This window comes from Canis lupus, chromosome 1, assembly GCF_003254725.2.
Source record: "Canis lupus dingo isolate Sandy chromosome 1, ASM325472v2, whole genome shotgun sequence".
Classification (NCBI taxonomy): domain Eukaryota; kingdom Metazoa; phylum Chordata; class Mammalia; order Carnivora; family Canidae; genus Canis; species Canis lupus.
The window spans coordinates 73,812,715-73,827,141 of record NC_064243.1 but is presented as its reverse complement, the minus strand read 5'-3'; the positions used below and the strand labels follow the sequence as shown (position 1 = coordinate 73,827,141).

Here is a 14,427-nt window from a genome sequence, read left to right as displayed (position 1 = left end):
TATGGTTTCTTCTTTAAACTTTTGATAGAATCCCCCTGGGAAGCCATCTGGCCCTGGACTTTGGTGTCTTGGGAGGTCTTATTTTTTATTTTTTTATTTTTTAAATTTATTTATGATAGTCACACAGAGAAAGAGAGAGAGAGGCAGAGACACAGGCAGAGGGAGAAGCAGGCTCCATGCACCGGGAGCCCGACGTGGGATTCGATCCCGGGTCTCCAGGATCGCACCCTGGGCTAAAGGCAGGTGCTAAACCGCTGCGCCCCCCAGGGATCCCTCTTGGGAGGTTTTAGATGACTGCTTCAATTCCCTCCTGGTTATTCGCCTGTTCAGGTTTTCTATTTCTTCCTGTTCTAGTTTTGGTAGTTTGTGGCTTTCCAGGAATGATTCCATTTCTTCTAGATTGCCTAATTTATTGGCGTATAGCTGTTCATAATATGTTTTTAAAATCGTTTGTATTTCCTTGGTGTTGGTAGTGATCTCTCCTTTGTCATTCATGATTTTATTAATTTGAGTCTTCTCTCTCTTCTTTTTAATAACGCTGGCTAATGGTTTATCTATCTTATTCATTCTTTCAAAGAACCAACTCCTGGTTCTGTTGATCTGTTCCACAGTTCTTCTGGTCTCGATTTCGTTGAGTTCTGCTCGAATCTTAACTCTGTTCTTCTGCTGAGTGTCGGATCTATTTGCTGTTTTTTCTCTAGCTCCTTTATGTGTAAGGTGAGCTTTTGTATTTGAGTTCTTTCCAGTTTTTGAATGGATGCTTGTATTGCGATGTATTTGCCCCTTAGGACTGCTTTTGCTGCATCCCAAAGATTTTGAACGGTTGTATCTTCATTCTCATTAGTTTCCATGAATCTTTTTAATTCTTCCTTAATTTCCCTGTTGACCCTTTCATCTTTTAGCAGGATGGTCCTTAACCTCCACGTGTTTGAAGTCCTTCCAAACTTCTTGTTGTGATTTAGTTCTAATTTCAAGGCATTATGGTCTGAGAATATGCAGGGGACGATCCCAGTCTTTTGGTATTGGTTCAGACCTGATTTGTGACCCAGTATGTGGTCTATTCTGGAGAAAGTTCCATGTGCAATTGAGAAGAATGTGTATTCAGTTGAGTTTGGATGTAAAGTTCTGTAGATATCTGTGAAATCCATCTGGTCCAATGTATCATTTAAAGCTCTCGTTTCTTTGGAGATGTGTTTAGAAGACCTATTGAGTGTAGAAAGTGCTAGATTGAAGTCACCAAGTATAAGTGTATTATTATCTAAGTATTTCTTCACTTTGGTTATTAATTGATATATTTGGCAGCTCCCACATTCGGGGCATATATATTGAGGATTGTTAAGTCCTCTTGTTGGATAGATCCTTTAAGTAGGATATAGTGTCCCTCTTCATCTCTCACTACAGTCTTCGGGGTAAATTTTAGTTTATCTGATATAAGGCTGGCTACCCCTGCTTTCTTTTGAGGACCATTTGAATGGTAAATGGTTCTCCAACCTTTTATTTTCAGGCTGTAGGTGTCCTTCTGTCTAAAATGAGTCTCTTGTAGACAGCAAATAGATGGGTCCTGCTTTTTTATCCAGTCTGAAACCCTGCACCTTTTGATGGGGTCATTAAGCCCGTCCATGTTCAGAGTTACTATATAAAGATATGAGTTTAGTGTCATCATGATATCTATTCAATCCTTGTTTTTGTGGATTGTTCCACTGGACTACTTCTTAAGGGGGAATTTTAAGAGTCCCCCTTAAAATTTCTTGCAGAGCTGGTTTGGAGGTCACATATTCTTTCAGCTCCTGCCTGTCTTGGAAGCTCTTTATCTCTCCTTCCATTTTGAATGAGAGCCTTGCTGGATAAAGTATTCTTGGTTGCATGTTCTTCTCATTTAGGACCCTGAATATATCCTGCCAGCCCTTTCTGGCCTGCCAGGTCTCTGTGGAGAGGTCTGCTGTTACCCTAATACTCCTCCCCATAAAAGTCAGGGATTTCTTGTCTCTTGCTGCTTTAAGGATCTTCTCTTTATCTTTGGAATTTGCAAGCTTAAGTATTAAGTGTCAAGGTGTTGAATGGTTTTTATTGATTTTAGGGGGGGATCTCTCTATCTCCTGGATCTGAATGCCTGTTTCCCTTCCCAGATTAGGAAAGTTTTCAGCTATGATTTGTTCAAATACATATTCTGCACCTCTGTCCCTTTCGGCTCCCTCGGGAACCCCAATTAAACGTAGGTTTTTCTTCCTCAGGCTGTCGTTTATTTCCTTTAATCTATCTTCATGGTCTTTTAATTGTCTCTTTTTTCCTCAGTTTCCCTCTTTGCCATCAACTTGTCTACTATGTCACTCACTGGTTCTTCCACCTCGTTAACCCTCGTCCTTAGGACTTCTAGTTTGGATTGCATCTCATTCAATTGATTTTTAATTTCTGCCTGATTAGATCTAAATTCTGCAGTCATGAAGTCTCTTGAGTCCTTTATGCTTTTTACTAGAGCCACCAGTAGCTGTATAATAGTGCTTCTGAATTGGCTTTCTGACATTGAATTGTAATCCAGATTTTGTAACTCTCTGGGAGAGAGGACTGTTTCTGATTCTTTTGATGTGAGGTTTTCCTTCTAGTCATTTTGCTCAGTGCAGAGTGGCCAAAAACAAGTTGTATTGGGAAAAGGAGAAAAAGAGAGGAGGGAAAGAAGGAAAGAATAGAGAAAAAGAAAAAAGAAAAAAGGAAGAAAAAAAGAGAAGAAAAAGAGAAAAAGAAGAAAAAAAAGGGTGGGGGAATCAAACAGAAATCAAAAAGCAAAAAACAAAACAAAACAACAAAAAAAACACGGGGGAGTATCTTCTGATTCTGTATACTTTAAGTCCCTTGACTTCCCCTGGACTTGTCCGTCTAATTGGTCTTCTGGGGGAGGGGCCTGTTGTGCTGATTTTCAGGTGTTAGCACTTGGGGGAGCTGCTCTGCCCCCTGCCTGGTGCAGAGCTCAGTGGGGGTTGTTTACCCTGTGAGGCCCCAGGAGGAACAACCGCAGTGGCAGCGGCCAGCTCTGGAGCCCTGGATTCAGCCCCCGCAGTAACTCCAGAGCTCTCCGTTTGCAGGGGCCTGGATCCTCCGGGAGCGGGGCCGCTGATCTGCTCAGCTCTGGGCAGAAGCGTCCTTGCTGTCCTGGGCCCTCCTGGCCTCTGCCTCTCCCTGGCGGGGAGGCCGGATCCTGGGCTGTATCCCCGGCGCACTGTGCTCCCAGGCCGTTGGATTCGCGCTCCCGGGAGCGCAGCCACCTCTCGGCGGACCCACCGCTCGCGGCTCGAGCCCCTCCGAGCTGCTCCCGGGTCCAGCCGTGAGCGTGCTGCAGCCCTTTAGGGAGCTGGGCGCACTCTCCCCGGGGCGCAGTTGCTGTGTTAGTTTCCCAGGGAGCCTGAGGGCATCCCCGCCCTTCCTGGGGTCCTGCTCTAACTCCCTTTGAGTGCCTTTCCACCTGAGAAGATTGGTGATGCTCCTGCTTCTCTGGGATGGAGCTTTCCTGTCCCGGGGGCGCTAGCCCTGGCCTTAGCCCGGTTCCTCGCGGGCCCCTCCCCCTTGGATGCCTTTTATTAATTCCCCCCTCCCCCCCAGTCTTCCTACCCATATAGAACCGCGAACTCTTCTCACTGTAGCATTCCAGCTGTTCTCTCTTTAAATCTCAGGCTGAATTCGTAGATTTTCAGGATGATTTGAAGGTTATCTAGGTAATTTGATGGGGTAGGTGATTTGGGGACCCTACTCTTCCTCCATCTTGCCCCTCCAGATTGAGTAAAATGAAAATTTAAAAAGTAGCTTTGGCACTGTTACTGGGACACGAGAGGGTAGATTATGACACCAAGTGGTTTAAAAGCAATTTAAGAAATTTTAGTAGTCAGTTTTATGAAAAAGTATATATGGGGAAATTTTACTAGTGATACTTTAAAATGAGATTGGTAATTCTGATTGGATTATTTTGGCCTGTTGTGGGTCACTGGCTAATTCTCAGAAGTTCAAGTTATAGGGTTTAAATATTCACTGTGTAGAAGGCGTTATATTAGTAACTGAGTACAAATAATATAGTAATTTCTTAGAAAAAGAAGTTTAATGTAATCTAGCCCATTTTTGAGCTAAACTTTTGGATTTTTTTCCTTACAATTAAAATTTAAATATAAAGTTGTAATTATTCAAAGAATTTTTCTCTTTTTTTCTTTTAGAAAAAAATTTAATAATTTAAATATAAAGTTGTAATTATTCAAAGAATTTTTCTCTTTTTTTCTTTTAGAATTAAAGTTGGGAGAACTGCTTCATGATAAGCTGTAAGTATTTGTGTCTTTTGAAATAGTGTAGTGTAATATTTACACCTGTTTTTTGTGTGCAGTATATTCCTTGAGACCTGGGTAATATTACATTTCAAAGTTGTAAAAAATAAGATAATTATATTTTTAACCTTAGTGAGTAATTTTGGTACAGCTGATCCTAGTTGTGATATGAAATGGCTGTACTTAATGCAACTGTGACTCGTGGTCCTTTCCCTGAGAGTTTATATATAGGGCATGGAATTTCTTGAAGAAAAGGTACAGGCTGTATGTTATCTGTGATAGGCTGGTTGATGGCCAGAGATGAGTGATTTAATGGCTGGATGAAAGCAGATTGAGAATCCCCCAGAAAGGTGAAAAAAGAGAGGTGCTTGGTTGTTTACCTCCCATAGATAGTTCTCCTACTGCTATGGCCAGACTCAGTTTCAAGGTTAGGAATACGAAGTGTTAAATTAGTGGCCAAGATTAGACATTTGGGAAGCAGGGGGTAGACTCTGAAATGTAGTTTTTCTCAGACTCTAGTGTGAATCCGGATCATCCCACATGTTGAAACACATGTTGCCCCCCCCCCCCCCCCAAGTTCCTTCTTTAGAGCTGGCGTGTGGGACCACAGAAATTGCATTTCTCAAAAGTTTCCTGGTGGAGTTGATGCTGCTGATCTAGGGACAACCACATTAAGAACCATTCTGGGGCATCATTTTGGTGTTGCAGGCAATTCTAGGAAAGGTATAATCATATCACAAGCTAATGCAGGAGTGTGGGCCTGACTATGCAACAAGATTTGAGGGAAGATAGCTGGATTAACCAAGCCTTCTTCATTTCCCCAAGGTTTTAGGCTCAGCCCAGGGAACCACATTGCCAGCAGCCTCCCTGACCATCTATTAAAGTTATATTCTTGTGATTCTTATCTCCCTTAGCTGTCTTGTAACTTGTTCCAAGTTTACTTTTTGTGAAATTGTGTGAGAGATTTCACTTTTTCCAGATGTTTAGCCACTTGTTTCAATAGTATTTATTGATTAACCCATTATTTTTCACTACTTTGAAATTCTACCTTTATCATATATAATTTCTACAGAAATGTGAGTTTAAGCAGTTTTCTATTGATCTTTGTATTCTAAAATGCTTTTAATTATCATGTCTTCGATATTTGATGAATCTCTGTTGTTTTTGTTGAAAAAATTCTCTTCATTTTTGCATATTTACTCTTCTGGCTTGACAACCTCTTTGAAAAATACCATTTGGGTTTTGATTAGCATAGACTAGAGTTGTCTTCAATAATATCACATTCATCTTGTCAGATTATCTTGAAGCATTTAGATATTTGAGAGATTGCAGGGAAGAGTGTCTTCTAATTTAAAGCTGGTAGTGGTATCTTGGTGCTGCTCTTCTGAGAGAAATGATTTATGTAACAAGGTACATATCTTTATTTTCCTGGTAATCTAATAGCTTGGACTGAGTGAAATATGAAGTCAGTAGCTTGATCACCTGTCAGATTTTCTTTTAAGCTTTCTTTGTTCCTTTCCCATTTTTTTGAGGCATATCTCAGTTAACGATATACTTATTAACCACTCCACAGTGCATCCTAACTATCTGCTTTTATGGCTAACAAGCCGTAAATATCAGACAAGATAAGTAGATTGTTGGATTATTTTTCATTATGTTAATTGTCAGAACTTTGGGCATTATAGACAGTTATGTGCCAGATATTTCTGTTATTCATGATATAAAGAAAATGAAGAAATCTTAAAGTTACATTTGATGATTGTTCCCAACACAGCTTTCTGAATATTAAGTAGAGAAAATTATTTAAAGAAGGCAAAGTGAAATCCATTATAGACCAGTTGGTCTTTTTTCCAAAATTTCCAATGTGCAGCATTTGGGAAGGAAACACAAAGAAAATCTTTTGTTTTCTTTTCTCCCCCACAGTACATGTAAAATAATTTGAGTGGCAAATACTTGAAACAATTTTTATGTTAAAGGAGGATTATTTAATTGAAACAAGTGGTGGCAAATTGGGAAGACTAAATATGTAGAATACTGTAGTTATTTAAAGCACTATAATAATTTTTACATCATTGTGAAAGTCTGGGTAAACTTACTGGTTCAAAAACAATTTGTGGGGTTAATTTTTTTATTTGCAGGTTTGGTCTTTTTGAAGCCATGTCTGCCATTGAAATGATGGATCCCAAGATGGACGCTGGCATGATTGGAAACCAAGTTAATCGAAAAGTTCTCAATTTTGAACAAGCTATTAAGGTAGTTACCGTTGTGCTTTTTGTGTTTTATCATTTGTTATTTCATATGTTAAAACAATGAAGATCAAACTTGGTGTATTAAAGTATAATTATTTTAAGAACATCTCAGATATATAAATAAAAATTAGTTATAACCTTTAGTTATTGATCTCTTTTGAAATCTGTAAATTGTTCAAGGTCTTCATTATAAGCTTGCTCTAAATTTCTGCGTGTGTGTTTATTAATTTTTTTTATTTTTTATTTTTTATTTTTATTTTTTGTTAATTTTTTAAAGGATTTCCGTGTATGTTCAAGTACCAGGGTAGTTGGTTATGGTATTAAATTTTATGTATTAATATATTAGGCAAAATACTTGTGGTTTTGAATTTGAAATTCACTCTGTGAGGATTGACTTACAGATTCATTTATAATTGCCACAGAGTTTAATTTTGCATATTTAATGAAGAAAGATTTGCTGAACAACTTAATCAAAATGCGGGAAGGGTTTTTAAAAATGTTTACTTTTCTCAAGTCTGCTGGCTGGCTCATTTGGGTCAGCTTATCTCAGGGTCATGAGATTGAGCCCCAGGTTGGTCTCTGCACTCAAGGGGGAGTCCGCTTGAGGCACTCTCTCTCCCCCTCTCTCTGCTTCTCCTTCCTCACTCAGTACATGTGCATGCACACTCTCTTTAAAATAATAAATCTTTTTAAAAAATGTTTACTTTTCTCTTTTTAAGTAGTTTTGATCCATTGAAGTGATTCATATTTATTAATGCTTAAAACTAATTTGAACTGTGTTTTTTTTTTTTTTTTTTTAATTTTTATTTATTTATGATAGTTAGAGAGAGAGAGGGAGGCAGAGACACAGGCAGAGGGAGAAGCAGGCTCCATGCACCAGGAGCCCGATGTGGGATTCGATCCCGGGTCTCCGGGATCACGCCCTGGGCCAAAGGCAAGCGCCAAACCGCTGCGCCACCCAGGGATCCCTGAACTGTGTTTTTAAATACTTGTTGGTTTGACTGCTTTATATAGGCCTTTATTCTGTTATAATTAAGAGGGTTTGATTTTTCTTATTGAATATCTATTTAAAATATATTTTAAGAATACAGAGTTGGTGTCTTAGTGTTTTTTTTTTTTTTTTTTTTTTTAAAGATTTTATTTACTTGAGAGAGAAAGGGAGCATGAGTGGGATGAGGGGCAGAGGGAGAAGCACCCTCTCCCTACTGAGCAGGGAGCCCAATGCAGGGTACAATCCCAAGACTCAGAGATTATGACTTGAGCCGAAAGCTGACGTTTAACCAACTGAGCCACCCAGGTACCCCGGTATCTTAGTTTTTAACAGATGATGATACAGTTCTAGAATTGTTATTTTCTAAAATATTTGATTTTTGGAAGGCAAAAATTGCTACTAAACATAGAAACCATAAATTTATAAAAACTTTTGCTCATGTCATATTTTTCCTCCTTTTTAGGATGGCACCATTAAAATTAAAGACCTCACCTTGCCTGAATTGATAGGGATAATGGATACTTGTTTTTGCTGTTTGGTAAGAGTTAAAATACACTTGGCTAATCTAAAAACTGTGACCTCCCAGAAAGTTCCTCTGGTTGGGGGTTATCAAATTAGAGGTGGGAGGCAGGAAAACTTGTGCAGTTTCTTGCAGTACTCTAGATTGGGATGTGATACTGTTGACTAGATCAGTAGTAATAAGGATGAAAAAGAAAAGTTAGATGAGTGGCTAAGTACCTGGTTAGTTCTAAAATTGTGAATTCCCTACTTTATGGATTTTTATTGACTCCATTGTGGAATCGATTGCTTTTGGATAGTATGTAAGGCAGCATTCTAATTTCATTAGTGTCCAAATATATTGCAAACTGAATTCTGTGTGAGAATGCTTTCCTTAGATAGCTAATCTTATTTATGGCATATGATTTTTGAAGAATTTTAGTCTGTAAAAGTGAATTGTAATTCTTTTGTCTCTTCTGACCTTCCCTTTAATCATCTTTGAAATACCATGATTAATAATACATTTATTTGGGTCTGCGGCAGTCCAGACCTTGGCTGCTGGGTCAATTTAGACTTTGCAGACTCTGTGTCATCTTAAACATAAATGTTCTTTTCCTTGTAGATAACATGGTTAGAAGGCCATTCCTTGGCACAGACTGTATTTACGTGCCTTTACATTCATAATCCAGACTTTATAGAAGATCCTGCCATGAAAGCTTTTGCTCTGGGAATCCTAAAAATCTGTGATATTGCAAGAGAAAAAGTAAATAAAGCTGCTGTTTTTGAAGAGGTAAGATTTTGTATTAAGAGAATTCCTGAAGCTCACTGACCACTTTATTGTGATATATCTAAATGATTATATGATACATATTTTTGTCAATATATATAGTTAACAGTTTTTAAAAGTGATGCTGTGGTGTTGACAGATGTATTGGCTGAAGTAATCCTGTTCTAAGAAAACTTCGATCTCCGTATATGTTCTTTCTGTTGGGACCATTCATGGAGTATCCATTATGTGCAGAGTATTTTGTTCTGGGTATTGTGGGGATTCACAAAGAGAAGACACAGCTTCTTCTCTCAAGTCTCTCAATTCTCCTTTTGTTGAAACCTACTTTTCTTTTTAATGCTGTTACTGATCCAAAATAAATATATTAGTCCCCTACGGTGGTTCAGTGTATAGTATATGTAGTTTTTATAAATTTATATTAATAATGTGAGAATAATACAGCTAATATGACTGTTCACATTTAAACACATGACTTGTGAGTTTTGTATGAAATACTGTCTGCTTTTTACATACTTACTGGTTTTTTTAGCTACCAATTTTAATTCCTATGGGTATCATTATGAAAAATCTTACCCATTTGAGTGAAAATTTTAAAAAGATTAGTTCGAGTTAATAAGTGAGAAGAGATATACAAGTTATTAAATACTTATGTTCTCAAAGTACACCCAAAAAGACATCAAAAGTCCTAATCGCAGGGCAAAGAAAGGATTCATTTAGCAAACAGTGCTAGGATAATTGGTTAACACCCTTGAAAATTAATTTACCATCATTTTATATCTGCCTTAATCTGTTGGGCTATTATAGCAGAATACCATAGATGGAGTGGCTTGTAAACAACAGAAGTTTATATCTCACACTTCCAGAGACTAAAAAGCCCAGGATCAAGGCATCAGCAGCTCCAGTGTCTGTCTGCCTTCTGGTTTATAGGTGGCCATCTTTGCACTGTGTCCTCACATGGCAGAAGGTGCACAGGAGCTCTCTATTTCTCTTTTGTAAGGGTACTGATTCCATTCATGAAGGCTGTACTCTCATAGCCCAATCACCTCCCAAAAGCCCCACCTCCAAATACTATCACATTGGGTGTTAGGACTTAACATATGAATTTTGGAGGGATACAGTCTTTATGACAACATCAAAATGCAGATAGAGCCGGCGTTGGTGGTATAGTGGTGAGCATAGCTGCCTTCCAAAATGCAGATAGATGAAATATTTTTTTTAAGTTGTTAAAAAGTCAAAAGATTGTTTATAGAAAATGAACCTTTAAACATGAGAAAAGATGTGTAACTTCAGAGACATGCAGATTAAAACTGAGATACTATTTTGTACCCATTATTGGCAAAGCTTAGAAATCTTGTATAATATACCATGTTGATGAGAGTGAGAAATAGGCACTCACATGTGCTGTGTGTGTGAGACGAGTAGTCACTGCTTCCTTTTTAATTTTTAATTTCAAGTTAACAAATTATAGTGACAGCACAAAAAACAGCGTATGTCCCTCACCTTGATTTCAGCTATTAATCCATTGTGCCCTTTACTATCTCAATTTCTCTCATGTATGTATGTTTTTTTTCTTGAACCATAAGAAACTAAATTGTATACAATTATGACCTTTTCCCTGCAGACACCTCTCAGTGTGCATCTTCTAAGAGAAAAGATATTTTCATATACAACTATAGTATAATTACCAACCTTAGTGAATCTGTATTAACAGTCCACTCTTCATATTCTATTCCCATGAGGTGACCCAGTAATGCCCTTCCTAGCATTTTTTTTCCCTACAGTTCAGAATCCAGCCTAGGATCATATCCTGCATTTAGTTGCCTCTTTAGTATTTTTTTTTTTTTTTTTTTGCCTCTTTAGTATTGTTAATCTACAGCAGTTCCTCGGCCTTTGTTTCCATGTCATTGATATTTTTGGAGAACATAGGCCTCTTCTGGTTTGTCTTTTTTAATAGAATATTCCTCATTTGGGGTTTGTGTATTTTGTCTTGTGATTACATTTAGATTATACAGTCCTGGCAGGATTACAACATAAGTGACACTGTGTCCTCGTTCTGGTATTGCAGGTGAGGCATACAATGCCCATCTGCCCCCTTGGTGGTCATGTTACTTTGTTCCAAGGTGTTTTCTGATCACTGTATGGTTACTGTTTTCTACCCTGGCATATAATAAGCCTTCCATAGGGAAACTCTTTAAGATTATACAAATATCCTGCTCATTAAAGTCTTTCCCTTAGCATCACTGGATGCTTGCTTGGGCTAAAATTCACTGTGATGGCTGCAAAATTATGATTTTCTCACTCTAGCACCCCCACACAGATACAAATTTATTAGTCAGGGCTCAGGTTTCTACTGTAAGCAGGACTCATACATTTTTATGGTATTATAAATTCACAACTGTTTTATTTTTATTTTTTAAGATTGTAAAAATTTATTCATGAGAGAGAGAGAGAGAGACGGAGAGAGGCAGAGACACAGGCAGAGGGAGAAGCAGGCTCCACACAGGGAGCCTGATGTGGGACTCGATCCCAGGACTCCAAGATCATGCCCTGGGCCAAAGGCAAGTGCTAAACCACTGAGCTACCCAGAGATCCCTCACAACTGTTTTAAAGAGCAGTTGGTAGTATCATGAGTTACAATATATATGACAACCTAGCAAATTCACTTTTAGGAATTTATTATACAAATCTGTGCTGTGCACAAAGATTTATGTATAAGGACATTAATTGTAGTTTCGTTTATAGTAACAAAAGTCTAGAAACTACCTTAATATCTATCAATAGACTAGTTTAATGATGCATACATACAGTAGAGTATTGTGTGCCCTTTACAAAGAAAGAGGTAGGTTTATGTGTACAAGTAAGATTAGATCTCCAAAATAAAGTAAAATAAGTCAGGTGTAGAAAAGTTGTATAAGTTACTATCAATTTTTTTTTAATGGGAAGTAGTTAAATCTTCATACATAAGATAACTGGAATCTTGAAGGATGGGATATATACTTGTTGGTGCTGTTGGAATTTTTATTACGTGCCTAGATGAGTTTGTTTTAAAAGTAAATGAAAATAAATTTTTTATAATTATAATTGAAATTCTGCATATTCTCTGGATAAAGAACTTCCAAAAGGGAGAAATCATAAAGGAAAACCAATCGGAAAAAGCTGATAGAAAGTTTTTTGGAAAAATCTAAATAACAAAAATGATCAATATTAATGTGTTAAGATCTTGTTCAAATAAAGTATAACACTGAAGCCCAAATGAATAACTGGGCTATAAAACCAATAGCTTACTCATGGAGGAGGGTAATAAATGACGAAACAGTTAAAAATTTAGTCTCCATGTCATCCAAGAAATAAAATAATTAGTTCACCTTTTCTCTGCCAAATATATTTTTAAATAAAAATATTCAGTTTTGGTAAGGATGCAATAAGTTGTCATTTGATTTTTATTAGTGGGAGTATGCATTAGCACAGCTGAAACTAATTAATGCATGTTTAGAACTCAGCCTTAAATGAGGATACATTATGCCCAAACACTTTAATCAGTTTTTAATAGTGAAAGTTGGCATCAACTAAAATGCCACCATTAGGGTTTACATGAAGTAAATTATGGATAATTTATTATACAGAGTGATATAGAAAGGTGTTTAAAATCATGGGAGAGTAGGGGTGCCTGGATGGCTCAGTGCCTTCAGTGTAGGTTATGATCCTTATGATCCTGGCTTAGGTCATGATGGGGGGGGGGGGTCCTTGCTCAGCGGGGAGTCTGGTTTGCCTTCTCCCTCTTCCCCTCTCCTCTGCTTGTGCGCTCTGGTGTGTGCACTCATTCTCTCTCAAATAAATAAAATGTTTAAAAAATCATGAGAGAGTGTATACTTTAAAGGGTTAGGAAAATAGTATAACCAACTATGTAAAAATAAAGATTGGAAAGAAATATAAATAAAAACTCCTGGGCTGGAAAGATTATGCTTTCTTGTTTCTGTAAACTTTTCAGATTTCTCCAGATAAGTTTGTTTTGGTTTTATAATTAGAAAAAGAATTACCTGTTGAAAGTCCTTAAGAGACTTGGTAATGAGTAAGGAAGAATGAACTGTAATAAATCACTTGTTTGAACTGGCTGCTTCTGAAGTTCCTACGTGCTGGTATATTTTGCCCTCAGATGTGTCTCTGTTTTGTTTTTACTCCTGAACTGGAGACAGGTGTCTTTCTTAATATCCTGTATACATGTGCAAAATGGAAACCACAGTTTCCCCCCTCAAACCACTGGTCGTCTTGCATTCTGCATCTTACAGAATGGTATCTACAGGGTTATCTGATTGAATTCTTTTGTTTTTACCTTGCAAGTGTTTTGAATCTGGGCACTGCTTTTCCTTTTCTCATTGTTCCTGTTTTATTTTTTTAATTTTTAAAAAGATTTTATTTATTTATTCATGAGAGACACAGAGACAGAGAGAGGCAGAGACACAGGAAGAGGGAGAAGCAGGCTCCATGCAGGGAGCCCAATGTGGGACTTGATCCTGGGTCTCCAGGATCACGCCCTGGGCTGAAGGCAGTGCTAAACTGCTGGGCCACCCAGGTTGCCCCTTGTTCCTGTTTTAGTTTGAGCTTTTGTCAGCTTCAGATTTAGGTTCCTATGAGAGTGTCTGCACATTTCTTTTGGGCCATTTTTTCCCTTTAGGCCACTTTCCACTTGACTACCTGTTACCTTCTTAAAAGTAGATAATCTGGTCATACTCGGTTTTGCTCTTTGAAAATTTTTCTTGGGGTGTGTGTTTTAATAAAAGTAATACTTTTACATACTATGCAAAATCAAATAGGCCATAGGATGTAAAATGAAAAATTATGTTCTTATACATTCCATAATATGAAATTATATTTAGCTTTTTCCCACTATCTCCACATTTCTAGATATAAAAAAATTTTATATAATTGTTTTAATATAAACAATTTTATACAGTTTTAGCAATTTTTAGGTAGGATATGTCAGCACATTTTTAGCATATAACCAGCATTCACATTTTACTCCCTGTTTTACCCAAATAGTAATTTTGTTTTAGTTAAATCATTATTCAGTGTTGACATTACTATGATTGTATAAATACTAATGACAGATGAACCAAAGTGGTGTAAGTGTACATTTCTTTCTCAAAAATTTTTATTTTTTTTGAAGGTGATAACTGCCTCTTTTTTAATTTGATTAGTTTTCTGTGAGCTTCTCCCATATTCTTCTCTTCCCATTATTATGAAATATATCAGTTAGTCTGTCCGTTTATATATTTTTTGAAATTCTTCACCTTAGCTCCTTTGTTCTTTAGCTTCAGACTGGATCAGTTTCCTTCTACATCCACTGTACAGCTGTGATCCCAGGGTCTCTTCACTATTCTCCTGGGAATTCCATTCCCCTTTCTTTTTTGTTAGATTTCTAGTTATCTGGATTTCATACCCTTATTGTTCTTAGTTTATTACTTTGCTTGGTACAGCATCTCCAGTTCGATGGGGAGACCAGGAGGGAATTGTTTTTTGAACTTGCATGTCTGAAAATGTCTTCCCTACCCTCACACTTGTTTAAAAGTTTGGTCATGATAGATTTCTAGAATGGAAAACTATTTT

At 37.4% G+C, this 14,427-nt stretch overlaps 1 protein-coding gene across 8 annotated transcripts in view; it reads left to right on the top strand.

The window, feature by feature from the left end:
- The window catches only part of NAA35 (N-alpha-acetyltransferase 35, NatC auxiliary subunit), a 108,633-nt gene that overhangs the window by 15,285 nt on the left and 78,921 nt on the right, over nucleotides 1-14,427 (top strand). For 7 of the 8 annotated variants that reach the window (XM_025423163.3, XM_025423159.3, XM_025423161.3 and 4 more), the window contains exons 3-6: nucleotides 4,262-4,295; nucleotides 6,437-6,551; nucleotides 8,002-8,076; nucleotides 8,659-8,826. In XM_025423163.3, the coding sequence (XP_025278948.1) occupies nucleotides 4,262-4,295; nucleotides 6,437-6,551; nucleotides 8,002-8,076; nucleotides 8,659-8,826 (392 nt within the window). Of the gene's footprint in view, nucleotides 1-3,682; nucleotides 3,705-4,261; nucleotides 4,296-6,436; nucleotides 6,552-8,001; nucleotides 8,077-8,658; nucleotides 8,827-14,427 lie in introns of those variants that run through there. The other variant, XM_035700148.2, reaches the window with a different exon arrangement.